Below are 23,016 nucleotides of genomic sequence, written 5' to 3'. Positions count from 1 at the left end.
TTTTCATTTTAATGTTAATTATTTAACAATTTAACTGTAGTTATGACATAAAACTGGGCGAGCTGCTCAGGGTGTATACCACCTTATAAGCTCCAGCCCCATCACAACCCTAAGATAAGATAACTGCTTGAGAAAATGTCTTAATTTCAATTAAACAGCCTAACCAGGGAAACTAAAAACTGTCTCTGTGAGCTCAGGAGCCCTGTGGGGCTATGTCACCTCAGACCTCAGGTGTGTCTTCATTCTGAGTGATCTAAGAGCAGAGCTCAGTGTATCTGACTGTTACAGCCAGGTGAAGTGGTCTTCCTCATCCTCCCAAAGAAGCCCTGAGGTGGAGCATCCAGTCTGACTGGAAGAGAAGGGCGTGGGTTTGAAACTCGAAGCACTTGATAGGTGACTTGAAACTGGAGCCCTTCAGACTGTGGGGTCCAGTTTTTCAGGAAATGCTGCACAACATGTAAGTAAGAACAGTTACTAAAGTACACATGAGGTAATTCTTCTATACTTTTATCATTCTGATATCATTTGATTTATACTCTGAATTTAAACAAATTTTACTTTGTTAGAAAGAAAAAGTCCAAAACACGAGAAGATGATTTGAATTAAACACAAAATATGTTTTACTGGTTCAACAACCTCAAGGATATGTAACTCTGAAAAAACCGAGATAAAAGTTAAATTATTGAAGACAATTTCAAATTAATAAGATAAAAAATCAAATTTGAGATTCACTGAATTAAAACCGTGAGAGGGAAAAATCAAAACGTTTAAATCAAGAACTGCCGCTTGGATATTTTCTCGTTTTCGGACCGTCCTCTGAGAACTCCAGAGATGCTTGTGTGAGAAATCCCAGCAGATCAGCAGTTTTTGAAATACTCGGACCAACAACCACTCCACAGCCAGAGTCACTTAAATCAGCTTACCTCCCCACTCTGAGGCTCAGCAGGCCGTCTTGACCACGTCTACATGCCTGAATACATCGAGCTGGTGCCGTGTGATTGGCTGATCAGATATTTGTGTTAATGAGCACCAGAAAAGCTGCAGAAAGCAAATACAAAGTATCTATTAGAGAAACAGCAGTATAAACAGAGCTGATTTGATTCAGTTTGGATATTTCCATAAATTAAATTTAATAGGCAGCATTCTGATTGATTTTCTTATTTTTTTCAGGTAAAAGCAGCTAAAACCTGCTTTTACCTGAGGTGTGCTTTCAGGCTCAGTTCATTCACAGCAGACATGAATGACTGAATGAAAGTCTCCTCCATGTTTGACCAGCAGGTGGCGCTAAACACCTGAACCTCGCCAGGTGAGGAGTCCCACAAGCAGCCAATAGGAATCCTCCCTGCTCAAACCTGGAGGAGAAGGAAGTGATTGTTTTTCTGTCAGCGGGCTGAGAGAGGTGGAGGAGACAGAGGTCTCACTCTGACAGTTTATCCGGAGCCCCTGCTGACAGCCCGTTTATGTGCCACAGGAAAAAGAAAAAGACCGTTTGCTGATATAAAAACTGCACAACAAGAAGGGAAGCTGCACATCTACACACGTGTGCCCTTTTCCCTGCTTGGATCAGGAAGTTTTTATTTCAGGAATAAAAACAGTGTTTAAATATTACAACAAAAATCCTCAAATTATTAGAATAAACCGGAGCCACATCTTTTACTCAGACTGCTCTGTGATTCCTTCAGGCACTGCTATGTGTTTTATCTTGATCAATTAAGGACTACTGACAGAATTATATGTTTAAAAATATGTGAACGGCTTATGTCCAGATCTTCCTCTGCCCTACTGTCTCCTCCACCTCTTCTGGGGTGACACTGAGGCATTCCCAAGCTGGCAAAGAAACACAAACTCTCTAGCATCTCCTGGGTCTGCCCTGGGTTGACCTCACCTCGGAGGGATTCAGAAGACCCACTTTGAAGAAAACAAACAGGAGTCCAGAAACCTCACCCAAATCAAGGACAATGTGTGGATGCTCCCACCGTGGAGCCACGTCTGGGGAAGGGGGCTTATCAGTAACCGCCTCATGGCCAGCCCCAACCCTGAACGAACGGTGTGGGTCCACCCATCTGTGGGCTCACAACCTGCACAGTAGGGCTTATTTTATTTTATTTGTATCATATATATATATATATATATATATATATATATACAAAAGTATACTTATATATATTAGTATATAGTATACAATCATATATAAAAGTATCATTTATTTGCTTGTTTTTTTTTTTAGCTATTTTTTCTTGGCGGAAATGAACTTCCATATCTTGCTCTTCCCGCCCGCACTCCTTTTCCCCACAGAGTGACACCTCCTGCTGGTGCGCCTCTCTCTGCAGCTGTAGTTTCTTCAGTTCCTGTAGCCTCTCATATTCCACCAAGTGTTCTCATCCCGATGGTCCCGGCGGCTCCTCCGGCAGTTCCTCTGCAGCCTCCTCTCACCGCCAGGCCAGCATTTGTCGGACAGACCCGCCGCTTCAGCCTGAGCAACACGCCGGAGAATCGGAGCTCCGGTGGGGTCTAAACTGTGAGCGGGGTTAGCTGGTGGGCTAGCGGCGCGTTAGCCGAGCAGGGAGCGGTGTGAAGGTTCGGTCCGGACGGCGGCACACGGAGCGCAGCATGGCCGGGACGAGCCTCAACAAGACCGGGGAGGAGAAGGCAGCGAGCCGCGGTCAGAGTGAAGGTGAGCGGATCCTCGGTGGGAGAGCCGGGAGCTGGGATAACTCCACACGGCCCTCATGGCTCTGAGCCTGGCTCAGTGGGTGAATTTGAACCGGAGAGTTTAAAAATAATTAAATGTGATTTACTGTCAGTTTAATATTATACATTTTCTGCGTCTGGTTTAGCGGAAGCCGGCTAACTACCTGCTAAACTAACTACAGTAAACCGACTTAACGACGACTTTAAACTAGTTAACCGGAGAAGTTAAGCAGTGAGCTTGTCAGCTACTGCCGACACAGGCTCAGGTGTTTATTAAATAAAACAGGTGAAGCGTAAACGAGCCCACCGTGGGTCTGTGTTAATGGGCTCTTGCTGCTAACGCTAACACTCGGCCATGATGAAGGTGTGCTGGTGAGTGACACATGCTGACGTGGAGATTTGGTTCAGGGGAGTCTGTGGTCAAAAACACACACGCCCACACCTCTGCACAGAACACACACTTCTTTATTCCCACATTCCCTCCTCCCCCCCTCCTCCTGACTGTGCGTGTGTAGGTGTGTTTGTGTGTTCAGGGCCGGTCAGGGAGAATCCAGGTGCACAGAGGTAAAAACTCCTGGGCACTCCCACCGAGGAGCAGGGAGAAGCTGAAAAGCTGTTCTAGTTGACAACCGGCTGCAAGTTGCTTTCTGATTTGTTTCACAAATGTTGGCAGTGGCGGTCCTAGCCTGTTTGGCGCCCTGGGCGAGCATCCCCGCCGGCACCCCCCCCAATAGCGATCGCCTAAGCAGCGCCTACCGCACTACTCCACTTGGGGGGTGATGAGCACCCTCTGCCTGCTGTGTGATGAATTCTGCCATGGTCTGACAGACAGTTTTTAACAGAAGGTCCCCCCCACCATCACAGGCACACTCAGAATTTCTTTAAAATTTTTATTTGAAAAAACATGGAAGAAACTGAAATATTACACAGCTTCTGCTTACCTTTATCTTTGCTAGTTTCTTCTCTTCTTTTTTTCTCTGTTTCCTAAACTGCGCGCCTGATGGCTTTGACCTTTTCCTTTCCATCTGCCGTAATTCGTACTGAAGTGGAATAGCTTATCACCGCCGCCCATCCCCAGGGCTGTCAGATCTGACTGACAGTAGCCAGCCCAACACAACAAAACCTCCATTGAAACTCGTGTTAATAGTTTATATATTTATTTAAATATACAAGCTTTGGGTAAGTTGTTAAAATTTTGGCTGCTTTTCACCATATTTGGTAGGTTCTTAGGAAGTTTTTAATTGTAAAATTATATATCTATATGATTTTATAATTATATAGATATATCTATATAATTTTCCAGCCCAATGTGTTCACAAGCTGCCCAATCTGGCAACACTGCGCCATCCACCAACATTTGTCTGAACCGTCTAGATTCATATTTGTGTTATTTTTTTCATCAGGATTCAGGTTCACACAAATACTGTGAATTAATGACCATATTTCCAGTATTATAAATGAAATGTGCTTTGTATTCTATCAGTTGTGTGCATCTAATTTTATTAGTGCATCTAATTTTATTAGATGCACAGATTCATCCTATACGGAACCCAAGGGACATGGGGAAAAAAACATGGGAGGAAAAAGAAAAACAGGCAGTTCTGCGAGATCTCGCAAAACTTTTCAATATTAGTACATACGTTTGGCGTTAATCTTGATATGGCAGTGTCAGTGAGGATGAAAGGTTTGGCGAGAGACTGCAAGCAAAAGTCGCCTTTATTTATAATTCAGTTTTGTTACTGTTGGCCGTAACCACGCCAAAAATGTACAGGCATGAATGAATGAACCTGGCTGACTGTCTCGCTCTCTTTCATTCATTCGTTAAATCGTTAATCTTGTTACAAACACATACAGCGCTGCCCGCCCCCTTCTCCTCTGGCTGTCTGTCAGATTAGGCAGAAAGCTACATGCACCACACAGCAGGCAGAAGGCGCCCATTACCCCACAAGTGGAGCAGTGCGGTAGGCGCTGCTGCGGCGGTTATGCCGCCCTAGATGAAAAGCCGCCCTGGGCAGCTGCCCATATCGCCCATATCAGAAACCGCCACTGAATGTTGGTATGTTTTTGTCACACCTTTGCCACACCTGAGTGGCATCAGGAATATAAGAAGAAAGAGATGCATGCAGTCCACCAGGCGAGAAAAACTGGTTTTCTGTTTAATACCTTTGCTTGTATTCCAGGGATAAAGGCAGTTCATTTACAGATCAGCATAACTGGTCTGCAGGGAAAAAAAGCAGATATTTTCATTACTGCATACACAAAATGCTGCAGCCTGCCTGAGGATCGGTGCTGACCGCGTGCAGCCAGCAGGTCTGCGGCAGCTCTGTGATGACTGTGAGCTCACTGTGCTCAAATGGCCTCCAGACACCAGACCTCAATCCAGCAGAGCACCTTTGGGATGTGGTGGAATAAGAGATTGGCATCATGGATGTGCAGCTGACAGGCTGTCAGGAATGTTTCCAGCACTTTAATGACTCTGTGCCACAAAAAAATTCAGGCAGTCCTGAAGGCAAAAGGGGTTCCAGCCTGGTACTAGCAAGGCGTACCTAACAAAGTGCATTCTTCAGGGCTGGGAGGACAGGTGGTGGCTTCAGAATTCGTGTGGGAAAAGGCATGCAACAAATGGGAATCTCCTGGTAGGAATCTGGGTAATCTTCTGACATCTCATCAGTTATGTCAGACACACAATGCTTTCCAAGTAGCTGCAATTGAAACATTTCATACAATCAAAATACAGACATCCAGGACCTTACTGTTCACAGCTTGAATGGAAATAAACATTTCTTTATTTTCTACAGCTTTACTGTTGCATGATAGCGAGTCCACTGTTGACAGGTTAGAAGTAAGGAGAGGGAATGTAGATGGAAAGGGCCAGAACAATCAGTCTGTACAAGAATCAAGTTTTTAAAGGTACAAACGGTTGATGAAGACACGTATTTCTGCGGTGAAATTTAACTCCTGACGTTCCTGACTCACGTATCGAACGTTTGGAGGGAGAAGGCGTTCAGGCAGAAATCTGTGCATTGGATATATATATATACCCCAGAAATTTTACGTTTACCTCAAAACGGATGGTCTTAATTGATTTTTGGACTCCTGCGGGTCAGGAGGACGCTGGCTCCAGTTAATGGCAAAAATTGGATACATGCATGAGTGATCTGACACGTGGGATTGTGCTGGACATAAGAGGAAGAGCAGGAGAATCTGAACCAGCGTGGAAATCTTTATGGGAATTTCTTGGTGCACAGTTATTTTGAAGGATGGTGGTGGTGGTGTGGGTCTGGACAGTGTGAGCATTTCACTCACATCTGTGACTAAAAATGGGAGCATACAGACTGTAAAATGTATTTAGGCCCATGCCAAGCTTCCTTCCTCCTTTGCTATTTTCCACAGCTATCTAACGGACCACATTGGACCCTTTGAACAGCCCATCCTGGTCCCTGTGCCGTATGTTTGACACCCCTGCAGTAAATTAAGAATTAAAACAATAAAATTGTCTTAAAGTTGCTGCAGATGAAAGTAAACATTCAGGAATAAAGCTGCTCCAAGGACTCTAATGAATCTATGTTACGACCTGCCTCTGATGCCTCTGAATTTTATTTAAAACTACTTGAAGCGCTGCTGAAACAGTTACAGTCCAGAGAGCAGAAGAGCAGGAAGTGGCCAGACTGCAAAGCTGACCTCAGGCGTCCCTTCAGCCACACCTCATCAGGTGTCGTCAATCAGCAATTAGCAAAGGCAGCACCTGAAAACTCTTTTCCCGCCATTGTAAAGAGTGGGGGCTGCAGAGGGGCGTAACCTCTAGCACTGATGCTAATCAGAGACAGATTAAAAACTCCTGATCAGTTCACCATTCGTGGCTGATTGGACCTCCTCAGTGCAGAGTCGGGCAGCAGGATTGTATGTGTTCATCCCTTATCTGAACATAATGGAGCAGGGCAGGTCTGCAGCACAGCAGAGTTTGGGATTTTTAACTGTATTTTCATCAGCATCACCTCCTTTTAGCTTTCAAAGACCTCACCGTAGGCCTGAGCTAATACACCCAAGTATGTAAGTAAAACATAAACCATTAAATAACAGAAAACAAGGTCTTTTTTTCCCCATTATTTAAGAGCTGTGCTGATGGTTTTTGATTTGTACTGTGTCTCCTTTCTTTAAAGTGCAGGGTGTTCGTCATCACGTTCACGATCTTACAGAAAATCTCTTCCTCGAACGAAGACCGTGACGACCGGCGGTCTGCGCGGCGAGCTTCACGTGATGTGAGTTTGACTGACTCGTTTGTGCTGTTTTTCCTCTCCTGCAGTGAACAGGCAGTTGAAGTACATCAGCTTGGCCGTGCTCGTGGTCCAGAATGCATCGCTCATCCTCAGCATTCGGTACGTCCGCACGTTGCCAGGCGACCGCTTCTTCGCTACCTCAGCCGTGGTGATGGCGGAGGTCCTGAAGGTCCTGACGTGTCTGCTCATCATCCTGCTGCAGAAGAGATGTGAGTTGATCCCACTCAGGCTCATAATAATGTTTTGATTAATATCTGGATAAAAAGGCCAAATTTTCCTTTTCTATTGAAAGTAAGAAATTTTATTCCTAAACTTCTCTTTGCAATATTTGATTAAAAAAAAATAATTAAATGCTATGGAAATTAGTTAATTACAGAAATGATCACTGCTTGTAGCCCTGAGGGACCGCTTTAATAATTCAGTTAAATCACAACAAACAGTCGCCTCAAGGTGTTTTAGTAAAGACTACGATAACGAAACTGAAACGGTAATTTTAACGTGTGTGGATGAAACAGTCCTGAACCTGCAGAAGCTCTTTGCTTTGACCTTCAAGATGCAAACACTGCTGCCCTCCGCTCTTAGAAGCAGAAATAACAGTTGGTTAAACTCCTCATTTAAATTTTATGTTCAGCATCAGTTTACTGTTGGGTTTACAAGCTGCAAAGCAGCCTCTTGCCACTAGATGGCAGCACCCCGACCCTCAATTTTTGGACCATTTTCTTGGCGTTTGTTTTCTTTTTAAGTGACAATCGTCCAGTACTTGGATAATATTGATCATGTCCGATCAGCTGTAATCAGCTGATGTTTTCAGCGGTTTTAGTGTCGGACGTCAGGCAGAGCAGCGGTCTGAGCAGGATCAGGGTCTTTGTGACGTAACTTTTCTTAAACATGTTTCACTTTTTACGGCACATCACTGCCGTTATACTGCAGACCTGAGCTGCTTTAAGGTCACATTAAAGATCAGCGGGTACAAAACCAGCACCCACCCCCACCTCTGTCTCTCTGCAGTCAATGTGAAGGTGACGGTGTATTCCCTGGTTGACGCCCTTGTGTTCCAGTACAAAGACACTCTGAAGCTGGCCGTTCCTTCTCTCATCTACACTCTGCAGAACAACCTGCAGTACATCGCCATCTCCAACCTGCCGGCCGCCACCTTCCAGGTCAGAGCGTCTTCACGGGGAAGGCCTCGTCTCTGCGTTTCTGTTCTCATTCAAACAGCTGATTCATCCGAGAATTTGGCATCTTTTTATAAAGAAAAGATTGACAGATTTATCAAAAAGAAACTTTTTTTTTTTTTTTTTTTCTTCTACTCATTTTTTTATTTATTTATTTATTTATTTATTTATTTATTTTTTTTTTTAGTTTCACATATTTAAAAAAATATTTTAAACATATTTTATTGGTACGTTGGATTCTTATTTGCAGCTTTCAGAATTTAACAAATAGATTTATTTATAGATTTATTTTTAATATTTCAAATTTTCAGACACTATAAAATATTTTTTAAATTATATAATGCATTTATTAGATTTCAGACATTAAAAATAGTCTGTAAATAATTTGAAATAATCAAAAATATCAAAACTTTCAGAAATGTTTTAATTTTATACTTTTATTATTTGTAGTTTTCAGATATTAAGTTTTTTGTTTATAGTTTGCTGACTTTTTGAAGAAAATATTAAATTTTTTTTGTTTTTAACTTCACCTATAAAATGTTTGCGATATTATGTCGTATTAATCGCTTAATCACCACGTAGGAGGAATGTTACGAGCATCTGTTCTGTCATTAAGGTATAAGCAGTATTTGAAAATGACACTTGAAACATTAAGATAAGTCAACATAGGAGTGCACGTGCAACACTCATATTGTACAAAGACATTAAATTATTCCAACTTATCACAGATTTTCTTGACATATTTAATTTGAAGCCATCAAGATGTATTTTCAGGGATTTTTATCGACACATTTCGTTCCTCTAATTTTAAAACTATTCTTCATATGTTGATGGCTACAGATGCTGAGATCCAATAAATGCTGTTGATGCTCAGCCTCACAGATTTTCAGTTGAGTGAAAAATGACGTCCTCCTCTTCCTCCCTCAGGTGACCTACCAGTTGAAGATCCTCACCACGGCTCTGTTCAGCGTGCTCATGCTGAGGAAGTCTCTGTCCAAAGTTCAGTGGGTTTCTCTGCTGCTGCTGTTCGGCGGAGTCGCCATCGTGCAGGTAAGTACGTCATCTGCAGAAACGGCATCTTTCTGCCTCGCAGGGAACGACACCGAGCCAAAGATTCTCCTCGGCTGTCGGTACGTGTTGTAGGACCGCCGTTACTGACGTGAAGCGACAGTTGAAAGAGAAGTTTCAGACTCCAAACGTTTCCGTGGCTCCAAGGTGGCAGGGAAATGTAGCTGGAGGGGAATACGGAGGCGTGCGAGAAGAGGATGGATGTAGTTAAGCTAACCGTGTGTAACCTTCCCGTGTGGGAACTTCCGAGGGCGACATTCTCGTATTGCTGAAATATGAAGCCTTGGTTGATTACCAACCAATCGACACGATCAGCTAACCGACATATTGATCATTTCCCTGCAGGTGCAGCAGGAGGGGAACAAAGAGGCGTCGGTGAAGGACACCTCCAGTCAGAACTACACCGTGGGTTTGGTTGCCGTGGTGATCAGCTGCCTGTCGTCGGGATTCGCCGGCGTGTACTTTGAGAAGATCCTGAAGGGGAGCGCCGCCTCCGTGTGGGTGAGGAACGTGCAGCTGGGGATCTTCGGCACGGCGCTCGGCCTGCTGGGAATGTGGTGGAACGACGGCGCCGCCATCGCCGAGCGCGGCTTCCTGTTCGGCTACACCAGCATGGTGTGGTGCGTCATCTTCAACCAGGCGTTCGGCGGGCTGCTGGTGGCTGTGGTGGTGAAGTACGCCGACAACATCCTCAAGGGCTTCGCCACCTCCTTCTCCATCATCGTCTCCACGGTGATGTCCATCTACCTGTTCGGCTTCCACGTGGACCTACTCTTCACCGTGGGGGCGGGGCTTGTTATCGGCGCTGTCTACATGTACAGCCTCCCCAAAGCGCCCAGTAGCTCTGCATCCCCGAGCGCCACCGCCTCATCCTCCTCTTCATCTTCAGCGCTAAGGACGGACAGAGATGCCGAGATGGAGGCGTTCCTGCCAAAGTCAGTGCTGGTGAAGTGATTCCTGTTTCTCTCTTGCTCTCTTTTTGGGCATCTCACTTCCTGTCTGCTTTCGGTGGGGTCAGAGGTCAAACAGGGCATCTATCAGAAAGAAAGATCAGAGATTCATCTGCTGCTTGCTCACCTGCTTCCTCGCCCCTCTGACGGTCTCCTGAATCATCCTCCTCCTCACGTCCTGCTCGCCTTTTCCACGCCTCCTCCTGAGCTCAGCCTTTCCTCCTGACCTCCTCCAAACACCCCACTTCCCTTCACCTCCTAACTTCCTCCCCTCCTCTGGACTTAAAGAGATACAACTTTATTTTATTCCCCCCCTCCCCCCTTTCTCTGCGCTCGAGTGTAAAAAGACACACCTCCTTGCTTCCTTTCTCCTCCTCTGGTGACATAAAGGAGGCGAAGATGGGCTCCTCAGAGCTAAAACCTGAGCCACATGATTTGTGCTGCTTGCTCCTGTAACGTCCTGTTTCTGGAGGAAGAGGCGGTGAGGAAGGTTTGGGTTTTTACCCGTCTCTCTCTTCCATCCTGTAATCACTAATCTCTCCTTTCTCCTCCTCAGAGCTCAGGAAGGCGTCTCCCCCCCCTCTGCCGTCAACTTCACAGCCTAACTGCTCAAAGCACAACGGCAGCAGGCGGAGGAAGAGGAGGAGGATGAGGAAGGAACTGCATAGTCTCAGAAACCCTCACCACCCTCGCTCTGTTTTTCCTATGCGGCGTCTCGCCGGCTCTGCCTTAAAACTCTTAACTAAATGAAGAGAATCGCCTTACGCTGAATATTGATCATGTATTGATTATTGATTATTGTTGTTACTGGTAGAGGAGAATCTGAACTGAAGCCTGATTGACTGATTTCACTGTGCAGCCCCCATACATTTAAAGTTAGAATTCCACCTTAAAACAGGACGGTTCGTATGGGAGCCCGAAGTGCTCAATATTATAGTGATAAAAAAACTTTGAATAAATAGAAGCGATTTAAGAAAATATTAAACTGGAACACAAAAAGGGACATTTTAAAACTAAAATACAGCAATTCAGTTGAAATCAGAATTTTAAAATAAAGCATTTTAATATTGATTTAAATAAAATTTGACATTTGTAAATGAAAATAAGCATCAGGAAGTCGCATTTTGAAAGGTATAAAAAAGGATCACTATGAAAAGCATTTTTTTTTTTAACCAAAGTAGTTAAAATGACACTTTCAATAAAAAATTCAACATTTTAAAATTAAAAATTCATTTGACATTTTCTTTTTAAATTACAGAACACCATATAAATAAAGACTAAAGGTTATGAAATATTTAATTGGGAAACAATTGGCTTATTTCTAATCTGGTTCATTTGTATAATGTATAATTTTGTATATTAATTTTGAACACCTTACTTGACCAACTGTATCTTGATGACCAGTTTAAAATGGCATTTAAGTTTAATTCTAATAGATTTATTTTGTCTTTTTATCATATCACTTTGTTTGTCTCCACACAAATTTTATTTTACTATTTTATTTATTTTAGTTTTCTGCAATAGTCATAAATTAACTAACTTCTTATCTGAGCTTCTGTGCGTTTGTGTTTGTTCTTCTTTGCAGTAACACTACAGCTGCGATTTCCTGCAGTTTCTGCACTGATATGTTAAGTTTGCACTGACACGTTGGGTATTTTTTTTCTGACATTTATCTTTCATTTGCTGGTTTTTAATAGTTTTAATTTTCTGGAAGCACTGAACAGTTCAGGACTGAAACATTTACCGTTACAGCTGATTTTATTGCGAAATTGATCTTTTGTTGCTCAGGATAAAAGATAAATATCTGGAGAAAAAAGCATAATTGTCACTAAAACGAAAACTCTGCTTCTGTTAAAAGCTGCCTCATTTTTTTCAGGTTTTCTCAGAAGTCTTCCTTCCTGTTTGTGGTTTTTGCTGTTAGGTTATTTTTTTGGGCTGCACAGTGAAAACCTGTCAGGTAAAATGTTGCTCCTCCAGGTGCGTCTCCACTGAGGGACCGTTTGTGTTTGGTGCCTTTTCTCCTCATCTGTACAGAAGCCATACGACTGTGTTGGTGTAAAGTTTGCGGTGTACAGTTATCGGGCTCTGCGGGAGGCTTTGCTCTGAGCGGGGAATGTGCTCGTTGATTGGAGCACCTTTAAATTACCGATCATAATGTCATATGTTTGTTTTTCACCACAATGTCCTGATGCAGGCATCTGGTTGAAGAAGGCGTCCTGCAGGGGTGCCCTGAATGTTGTCCCCCCCCCAGCTCCTTCTGTTTGCCTCGATCACAGCGGGGTGGACGGGGAGATGATTTGTTTTTTGTGTGTGGAGCTGCTTCTGTGTTTACATCGTTCAGCTTTGGGAGGAGAGGTTGAGTTTTTTTATTCTCCTGATCTCTGCATGAGGTTAAGAACGGGTGATAACCAGATGTTTCTCCTGTGCCCCCACCACCATCACAGTCGTGGTGCAGCACTTAGAGAGAGTGTGTGTGTGTGTGTGTGTGTGTGAGAGTGAGAGTGTGAGTGAAATATCATCACCACTAACCACAACTCTAACTTCATACTGGCCTGTTTGACCCACTGATTGCATTTCCATCAGCTGATTCCTCTGTTCAGCACACTGATCAGTACTGAGTAGTTCTCAGTACTGAGGGTCCATCAAACCACCTGTGTGGATACTTTAAACAGTTTTCAGCTGCTGCCATCTACGGCCACAGCTCTGAATTAAGAAGCTCAAATGAAAGCTAGCTGTGTGCCGATAAACGGCCCAATCTTTATTTATTCGGCTGCAGGCCGACAGCAGTCGCTCTCTTTCTAGCAGAGACGCCTGCAGGGGGCACATTTACTCAACTATATGTAATTTAAAGCTTTAGGTACTTAGTTCTGAAGAGTTATAGTAGAACTCCAATAAATTGTACTATAATCTTACCAATTAAGCTATCTGACGGTATATAAAATAAATTGTCTTTTTGTAGGCTGTTCAAAAATATAAAAAAAGCTGAATTGCCGTGAAGTGAGACTTTAAGCCTGCTTTACACCAGATTTCACTGAATCCATAGAAATGTAAGCAGCTGCCAGGCGCCGCTCTCTGATCTCGGCTCTCGGAGTAAACTGGCGTCACCAGGTGAAACAGGTGACAGGCGCGCGGACGCTAATCTGCCAGAAAAAGGCGCGCTCTGCAAACTAAGCTGACTCATGTGCGCGCGTGTGTGCAGCGTTAAAGTAAATCTTAGATTTGTTGTGTTCCTCTCAGCAGCTCTACAGATCAATAAAAGCATCGGAGTTAAACTCATGAGGAAAGTCTTAAAGCTGTTTTCCTGTTTGGACTCCTGCGGGCCGAAGAGGCATCGAGAAATGAAAATATTAGTAACCAGCACAGAAGTTACCGACATGAACCCCGACTCTGAAACGATTACAAACCCTCGAACATAAGCTGGCTAATTAAACCCCTGATTTAGGATCACGTGGACGGTTTTATGGGGTTCAGATCTGGAGTTTATACATTTAATCATCACCGCAATCAAAAAACAAACCGGAAGTCTCCGTAGGACGACTAATGTAGCTCAAAATGTAACAGTTTGGATGAATCTGTGTGTGAATCTGAGGAGCCGGTTTGTTTTATCGGTTTGTGTAAAATCTGATGGACGGAAACTCACCCGATGACTTCAGGAGACGAACACGGAGAAACGTGGAGACAAAAACACGAAACCAAACCTCCCAAAATAAGAACTTTATTGATTTTCTGATTACAATCGAAGTTTTCTCTTTTTTGAAGATTTAAATCAAACTGTGAAGGGACAAAAAAAAAAAAAAAGATTAGAACATGTTACTTTTTCTGTTTTTGGAAATCCAACAAAACAAATCCTCCAGCTCACAGTTTGGAAGTTCAAATATTGATATCTATCATATTATAATATATGAGTTTTTATTTAATGTGGGAATCTTTGGGATGGTGGTGAATGAAGAGGAGGAGGAAACTCCGCAGGAAGCTTCAGATTTCAGGTTTTTGTTTTTACATCAGAGTGAGTCAATTTTATCATCTTTGGAGAAAACAGACATTATTTTCCCAGAAAGTAAAACTTTTATCTTGAGATAATGCCGTAAATTTGTAGTGAAAAATTTGTCTGTTGTGTTAAGATGATGGCTCAGTCATCAGAATAATTTAGCAGGCTAACAAAGGGTCATTTCTGCATCTTTGAGTTCTGCACTAATCAAATGAATATTTGAAGATAATCATAATGTGAAGAACATATCTGCACATCAACCTGATATAAAATATCTTTATGTGGACATATCAGCTGATTTATTTCAGATGTTTATTTCTAACACATCTTTAATTTTTCCTTAAACTCATTTACATCATTTTATATCAACATTATTATTTTAAATAAAACAGAAGCTTTTCCCTCCAAAAATGCAGACTTTATTACTAAAATTACAAACATCTGCGTCTCCTCCAGAAAGTAATCAGTCCCACAGAAAAACACGCAGGTGAGATGAATTGTTCTTTGAGCTGATGGTCTGAAGCGCCCCCTGCTGGTTCAGTTTCCTCTTCCTGTTTGCGTTTGTATGAGATCTGAACAGGTTTCATCTCTGATCTGTTTGCACTTGATTGTTGATTTGTATCAATGCCTCTGAATTTGTACATACTTCCTTTGGTAAAGTTTTATATAAACGAGGACGTGGACTAAAAACTGGAGTTTGTCTTAATTTATAGGTCAGTTATAGTGAGTAATACGGGGTCTCCTTTCACATGTTTCTGGGATTATTTGGAAAACCTTTACAGGGAAAAAAAATCTGGGAATTTGGATAATAAAGTTCTGGAAAAAGTCTGAACTTCACAAATTTTTTATTTTCTGTGGGAATCAGCAGGTACGGTGTGATATTCCAGACTTTATTCTTCTTTCTCCCAGTTTTTTTTTTTTTTAAACAGCGGCCTCAGTTTTCCAGTCAGGAGAAAAAAAATAATCACAGCAAAAATATAAATGAAGCAATTAAAATTTTCTCTCATAAATTTACATTTCATTACAGTTTTTCCAGCTTTATCTTAACATTTTATCAATAATAAAACACAAAATGATAGTTAATAATTAAGCAGACCTTAGTAATTGTTATCAAGAAGCCATTTGAACCAGTAACTGTTTTTTAAAGGTAAAAATAGAAAAACATTAAAGTTTTATTTTAATTTTAATCTGAAGAAGAAACTTTTGAGGTTTGAAGTTTGATGTTACCTTCATTTTTTAAAAAAAAAATTCATAAAATATGGTCTAAAAAGATCTTAAAACATTCACAGGTGAATATATTTCCATTTCAATTCCAGCTACATGTTTTTATTTCTGCAGTACCTTTGCATCATTCACAGTCGCAGCTTCACGTCATTCTCTGTGTGACACAAACCATTTTAGCCCCACCCCCAAAAAATCCTGTTTTCTTCTCATTGGCCAGATTTTGGAAGCCTGCAGAAGGGCGACACACAGTGTTTGTTACCTCCGTAACTTTGTAACGAGCTGACATCAGCTTGTTACGAATGTAGGAAGCCTGAAACTTTGGCCGTGTTTAATATGAACCTTCATCACTGGAACAGCACATATGTGACAGAAAACGAGGAAAAGGAATGACTGTCTTCTTTAAATAACGGTTAAATAAATCTGAGAGCACTGCAGTGCCTCGCTGATCTGATGGAAAGAAAAACTGAAACATCCAGAGTGTGTCGCAGCAGCCAGGGTGATGTCTTCATTCAGTCTAACCTCCTCTCTTCCTCCTCCTCCTCCTGTACCTGTTCTGCAGGTGTGCAGCTAAAGAGAAAGGATCCTGAGATGGAGCCCTGCCTCCTCCTGCCCTCTGAGGTCCACACCCTCCACAGCTTCACCCCGACCCACAGCACTCCTACTGCACCTGCACTAAAGCTACAGTACTGTAGTAAAACAATATTTTTATAATAGTTTCAGCTGCTTCTTGAGAACAAAAAAACAAAACAAAAACACTCTGACAGGTACTGCTTGGTATTTATTTACTTTTTAACACACTCCAGCAGCTTCTTATGAACAGCAAAGCTTTGGTTGATTTATGCTGTGGGACTGATCCATGTTTTTTTATTCAGTGTTATTTGTTTCACAGACCTACCTGCTGAAATATTCCAATAAAATGAGTTCATTTCAAAGTAAAGCAGCCTCGGTTCACCCAGGCCGCTCTGCATGTTTCTGCCGTCTAATAACGGCAAAAAGACAAAAATAAATCTGAAATAAAAACATTTTCTCCAGGAAAGAAAAACTAAAACTAAATAAATTAAATTAAAACTTAGGACACTAAATCAGAAATAAAGATTAAATAAGCACTAACACATAATTTAAAAAAAACAAACTTTTATTTTCTAAATAGAATATGTGGTCTACATCATATCAAAATAAAATGATTTGTCATATTTTATAAACCAAATCAAATTCAAGTGTTTTTTTGTATTTCAAAAAAAGTTGATAAAAAAAAAGAGTCGAATTGTCATTTCAAAGAAAAGGCTGCATTTCTGTTTTCTGATGACTGAACATTTAGTTTATTTAAACTAAAATCATCTCTGAGGACGAATGCTTATTTATTACAGGATGTGAAGGAACATCATAAAACAAAATATTGTAAGATTAATTAAGGATATTGGATTCAGGCACAGAGGGAGGTTGAATGGTTTGAAATGAACTGTAATTATTTGAGAGTCACCAAAGGACTGATTTTCAGGATGCTTTTAAAGAGTTTGAGGCGCTTGAAGTATAAAAACTAAAAACTGTTCAGGCTCAGTCTGGACTCTAAAACAGCAGCTTTTAGATAGAAAAGACTAAAACTTCTTCATGTAAGGACGATGAGTATATTAAACATCCTGGTCAGTGCTGATTCCTGCCTGCTGCTGTCTGAGCTTTAAAGACGGTGATGCGAATGTGTCGTTAGCTGGACAGCAACACTAAAGCCTTCAGTTTAAATGGAGATTTTTCATTGAATTTTGCTGAGGGTTTTTACAAAAAGTGCCTTTACATGACCTTTGGTTTACAGTGTTTCCTCCTCAGCATAAAACAGTATTTTATTTTTATGTTTAACAGCTGAAAGCTCGACACGCTGTGATTGTGATCATATTCCACTCTGTGCCTTAAAGAGCTCTGAGGCGTTGAAGGGGACCTGTTCTGCTTTTTGTTTTAAAATGTTCCAGTGCCACATGCTGAAATCCTACAGACTGACTGCTCTGAATACTTCCAGCAGTTTAACAGGAAGTACAACTCACAAACTTACCTCCTGTGGCTTCCTGAAGCTGGCCAATCAGAAGAAGCCAAGCTTCGAGGGAGGAGAGCCTTCTGTTTGTTTCAGACAGAAACAAAAGTGTAAAACAAATAAGGCTTATTTCATGTGAATCATGCAAAGCTACTCTAATAGAGTTCCAGAATAAAAGCTGGAAATGAGCAGACGAGGTCCTCTTCAAAGAGAAATTTGAAACTCTTCAGAGCACGCTGATTTAATTCTGTATTTTCATACCAACTGATGTTTTTAAGTGACTGAGAAACTTTTAAAAAGCAAAATAATCTTTGTGAAATTAAAGTGATTAAAAACATTCAGTGCCTGTTCATTTCTGAGTCCAGGAGAAGAATATACAGGAAAGTCCACAAGTATCTGGACATCGATGTCCTCTGTACGCCACCACAGAGGACTTTAAACCGTGTGATTGAAGTGCAGATTTTCAGCTTTAATTCAAGGGGTTTAACAAAAGTTTTGCATGAACAGTTCCAAAGTCTTGGAACCACGTTCATCACCCGATGCCAGGATTCCTCCCCTGAGATGCTCTTCCCGGCTTTTACTGCAGCCGCCTTCAGTTGCTGCTTGTTCACAGTTCATCCTGCTGCTCCCATCAGCAGTGACATCATCAATAAACACCGGTGACCCGGTTCCACTGGCAGCCATACATATCCGTGCCACAACACTGCCTCCAGCATAGCTAGCAGATCATGTGGGATGCTGTTTCTCTGCTTCTTTTCTCTTACCGTCATTTTTTAAAAGTTCATCTTGCTTTCATTTCTCAAAAAATTTTTTTCCAGAGCTGTGTATCCGCACTCAGGTGTTTCAGTCTAACCTGACCTGCTCGTTCATCAGTCGCTGTGGTGGTTAACAGAGGCAAATTTACAAAACCTGACTAATATAACTTTCGCTCTTTATTAGGCATGAGAAACAGAAACAAGAGCTTCAAAAATCTGTAAATTTAACCATCTCAGATTCACTCATTAAAGAGGAACAAAGCATCTTCATCCACGGCTTTGCTGTGTGTTTGTAAGTTAAAAAAGAAAATTAATTGGATAAGAGGAAGATGATGGATGGATGGATGGATGGATGGAGTGGCTGGAGGTTGATGTGTAATTTGTTTTAAAGCCACTGGAGGGCGACAGAGGACGTTTCCTGAAAGGGATCAGTGAAGAAGCAGATGAAACTGGTGAAGCTGGGAAACATTTAGGATCATTAACTTCAGCTCCTCAACGGTTTCAACACGACTCCAGATTTTTATCACATATGGAAACGACTGTGCTGTTTCCTCATCCAGAACCTCCACAAATCCCTGCCAGGTATCAGGACCATCCACAGATTGCCAGGTGATAGCCAAGACCTTCTGAGTGGTGAAAAGGAAGGGTAAACTTTTAGATTGCAACAAGTTGTTTGAATCATAAAGAAGGTTTTTAATTTGTTTTTTAGTTTCAAAATACTCTACATGTGTGGGTATATACCCTCTGTAATTTTTAAGCAAATATAACAACAGGAAAATTGAGATGAATATTGGAATTATACATATTTCTCTTCACCCATCTCATGCTGTTCATCTGTTTTTCAGAGTTCAGGCTGCTGGTGGTGTAATGAGGGGGAAGGCTGTTTTTTTTGGGACACTTTGGGCCTCTTAGTGCCAACTGAGCATTATTTAAACCCCACATCCTGTATGTCCATCCCTGTATCCCAGTACGGGGGCCCCACAGGGAACTGTGCTGGCACCGTTCCTCTTCACCCTCTACACTGCAGACTTCTCCATCAACTCCCCACGCTGCCATCTGCAGAAGTTCTCTGACGACTCTGCCATAGTTGGCCTCATCACAGGTGAGGATGACTCAGAGTACAGACAGTGGACTCAGGACTTTGTGGACTGGTGCCAGCGGAACCACCTCCTGATCAACGCCGCTAAAACCAAGGAGCTGGTGGTGGATTTCCGCAGGCGCAGACCCACCACACGGACACCGGTGAACATCCAGGGAGTGGACATTGAGATAGTGGACTCTTATAAGTACCTGGGTGTTCACCTAAACAATAAACTGGACTGGACTCATAACACTGATGCGCTCTACAGGAAGGGTCAGAGCAGACTCTACCTGCTGAGAAGGCTGAGGTCTTTTGGAGTGCAGGGGGCACTCCTGAAGACCTTCTATGACTCTGTGGTGGCATCAGCCATCTTCTATGCAGCAGTATGTTGGAGCAGCAGCTTGTCTACAGCTGAGAGGAAGAGGATAGACAAGCTCATCAGGAAAGCCAGCTCTGTCCTAGGATGTCCTCTCGACTCAGTGCAGGTGGTGGGAGACAGAAGGACTCTGACCAAAATAACATCACTGATGGACAAGGTCTCCCATCCCATGCATGAAACTGTTGCTGAGCTGGAGAGCTCCTTCAGTGACAGACTGCTGCATCCTAAATGCACAAAGGAGCGTTACCGCAGATCCTTCCTCCCAGCAGCTGTAAGACTTTATAACCATCACTGCTCCCAACAAAAACCACAATAGCCTACACAATGTAGGATAATATATAATATACTGTAAATAGTCCGGCCTGTTAAGGTTCAACACACAGGCACATCATGTACATTGTATATAGTGTTATTATTAGTAGTATTAAGGTTAATATTGTTTGTTGATTTTATATATATTCTTTTCTTAATAGTGTGAATTATTATATCTTTATTTATATTTATAATAACTGCGGCTGCTGTTACACCCAAATTTCCCCTCTGTGGGACAATAAAGGCTGTTTCTTCTTCTTCTTCTTTCTTCTTCTATGACTATCTTCTGATGGTTGTTTCCAGCAGAATAACGCAGAATGTAACAAAGTTGAAATGATCTCAAACTGAGTCCTTGAACATGACGATGAGTTCTCTGCGCTCAGACGGCCTCCACAGTCACCAGATCTCCGACAGAGCGCCTTTGGGACATGGTGAAACGGGAGATTCGCATCATGGATGTGCAGCCGACAAATCTGCAGCACCTGTGTGACGCAGTCATGTCAGCGTGGACCAAAATCTCTGAGGAATCTTTCCAGCACCTTGGAAGATATTGCAATCAACACAGCTGAAATAAAAGATTAAGTTTAAACACGGGTGTACGCTGTCAGGTAAGCCCACAGTGATCTTTAAAAATGATCTTTCAGAAAGTTTTAGTACGGTTCCTGAGCTGTTAAATGTTCCTCAACGAGCCTTCAAAGTGCCCCAGAACCCTCTCTTGATTTCACCAGAGTAGATATGATGTGCGACTCAACTTCAAAATGTTTCCTGTGATGCCACCTCTTCATCTCCAGGAGTTACTTAGGACAGACCCGTGTTTGAACCTCATCTATCAGCACTGACAGACATTAGTCAAAGTCCTGCCATTGTAGCCTGTGGATATTATTCTTACTTAGAACCAAAGTTGCAGAGATGTTTGCCAGTATGGCTCATACCTCGAGTATGATACTGTAATACTTTATACTGAGAGCTGGACCTCTTCCAGGTGTTGAGACATACAGTTCCTGGGAAGGTATATCAAACTCCTTCACATACTGGCAGGAGTTACTCATGTCACCATTTCATTACTCACTTTCTTTAGGCTGCAGTCAAAAAAGGGAAGGTGTGAAGGAAACGTTATAAGGAGTTAGAAAAAGAGAAGCTCAGTGCTGAAAGAGTGACGCGCCACTAAACTGCTTCATAATGTGACAGCAGATCTGCTCTGCAGAAGCTACAAAGTCCTGAGGACGGACCACAAAAAAATCCCCTTGTTACCAAGATTATAATTTTTAATAAAAAAAAAGAAATCACGAATCCATTTCACCTGCTCTGCTGATGACAGGTGTACCTAATAAAGTGTCCGGGTATATCACCTTCAACAAGCTGCCACTGACGTTTCCAGTCAGAAGGTTTTGGCACGAACAGTGTGATGGTCTCATCTCCTTTCCTTCCATGAAGGATGCTGCAGTGCATCCTCTGCTAAACACGCTGAGGCTCATTTCAGTGACGTGAAGTTTCACGGGTCTCCACAGAGAAAATTTCTTCAGCCAGTCAGAAATTTTTAGTCATCAGTGCTTCATTTCCAGCACTGGTTTGTTTGGAACTGCACTGAATTACTAAGCAACCGAAACAGCCTCACGTATGTGAAGACTGCAGGAGGAAAAGCAAATTTGCTGAAACACGCTGTTCATTACAGTCACAGCTTGCTGTCTTTTAACAGTCTCAAAGTTTTTCCTGCTTTGTTGATCATAATTAGTCACCTTGTTTGGAGCTGTGCAGTTCTTGTTGGTGTTGTATCACAGAAATGACCTCCAGCGGGCTCCTCGTGTGCATGTTTATGACCAAGAGAGAGGCTCCGTGAGGGTGGGTGGAGGGCCTGACATCCTTTAATGGAACCCGTGCTCACAGCCCAGCGTCGTGCAGCTCGACTGGCATTCACCTGAAAGTACCAGAGCTGGCAGGGCCGCTCTCCTCGCGGATGAGATCAGGTTCACCCTGAGCACATGTGACAGATGTGAAAGAGCCTGGAGACGCTGTGGTGAATGTTATGTTCCCTGCAACGTTATCCAGCGTGACCAGTTTGGCAGTGGGAGGCACATCTTTGGAGGGAAACACAGAACTCCACTTGTTAGCCAGTGATATCCTGAGTGATGTTCCTCAGAACCACGGCCACACCTTACATTGGTTCAGTTTGCAGCTAAAATTAAATAAAGTGAAGCTAAGTGAAGGGGAACACTGTCAGGCAGGCCCACACTGAACTACATTAGTCACAACCCTGCACATGAAGCCTGTGCATAATCAGGTGCTTCCAAATAATAGCAATAATAATAGCTTCAATAATAGCAATAATAGCTCCCCCACTCCACCTGTTACTTGAAGACATGGAGTAGTTACAGCTGAGGTGTGTCAGAAATGTCCCAGGACTGAGTGTGCTGTGTTCACTGTGAGTGGGGGAGGGTTTGGCGGGTGGTGTCACCGTGTGATGTAATATCCAGGGGGCATGTACCTGTCATCTCAGCTCTCCGTAGACATAGAATTTTTTAAAAACATGCTTTTGAATAGAAAGCCTCTGCAGCAAGTGTATGGAGATGAGATGATGTCACACTTGTGTGTTTTTGAGTGGTACAAGAGCTTCAAAGAGGGATGCGAAGACGTGGAAGACCCCAGGAGTGGACGGCCTTCAACAAGCAGGACTGAATCCAACGTTGAGCGCGCCAGGCAGACAGTGCGTGGGGATCGTGGGGGCCCTTCAGTGATAATCCTCCAGACACTGTCCAGGTTCAGACCCAGCTCATTTGTGATCAGTCAAAGAGTCAGAGCCCCACGCACCCTCGACATGCTCAGCGTTGGACTCAGTCCTGCTTGTTAAAGGCCATCCACTCCTGGGATTGTCTTTCACCTCCCTCTTTGAACCTCTTGAACCACTCAAAAACATTTGAACATGACATAGTCTCATCTGCATAAACACTTGCTGCAGCATTCCTAGTTCTTCTAATGGAGTTTTCCCCAACCGGACCAGAAATTTACGGTTGGTTTGTTCCTCATTGCTGAATGATCTGAAACAGAGGGCTGCTATTCAAAAGCATGTTAAAAAAAATTAAATGGCTGCGGAGAGCTGAG

General features: G+C 42.6%; 1 protein-coding gene across 3 annotated transcripts; it reads left to right on the top strand.

The window, feature by feature from the left end:
- The first annotated feature begins 2,336 nt into the window (after nt 1–2,336).
- slc35a2 (solute carrier family 35 member 2) lies at nt 2,337–14,827 on the top strand. Of its 3 annotated transcripts, none has more exons than XM_030733066.1 (6): nt 2,337–2,674; nt 6,995–7,177; nt 7,977–8,128; nt 9,071–9,193; nt 9,557–10,146; nt 10,718–14,827. In XM_030733066.1, the coding sequence occupies exons 1-6, from the start codon at nt 2,611–2,613 to the stop codon at nt 10,764–10,766; spliced, it is 1,161 nt and encodes a 386-aa protein (XP_030588926.1). In that variant the 5' UTR covers nt 2,337–2,610; the 3' UTR covers nt 10,767–14,827. The 3 variants fall into 3 exon arrangements, with proteins under 3 accessions (XP_030588926.1, XP_030588928.1, XP_030588927.1); XM_030733068.1 differs by lacking the exon at nt 2,337–2,674 and adding an exon at nt 6,624–6,741; XM_030733067.1 differs by lacking the exon at nt 2,337–2,674 and adding an exon at nt 6,664–6,737.
- Nucleotides 14,828–23,016: the final 8,189 nt, after the last annotated feature.

This window comes from Archocentrus centrarchus, chromosome 7 (genome assembly GCF_007364275.1).
Source record: "Archocentrus centrarchus isolate MPI-CPG fArcCen1 chromosome 7, fArcCen1, whole genome shotgun sequence".
NCBI classification, from domain to species: Eukaryota; Metazoa; Chordata; class Actinopteri; order Cichliformes; family Cichlidae; genus Archocentrus; species Archocentrus centrarchus.
The sequence above is the reverse complement of the archived record's forward strand: the minus strand, read 5'-3'. Positions and strand labels throughout refer to the sequence as shown.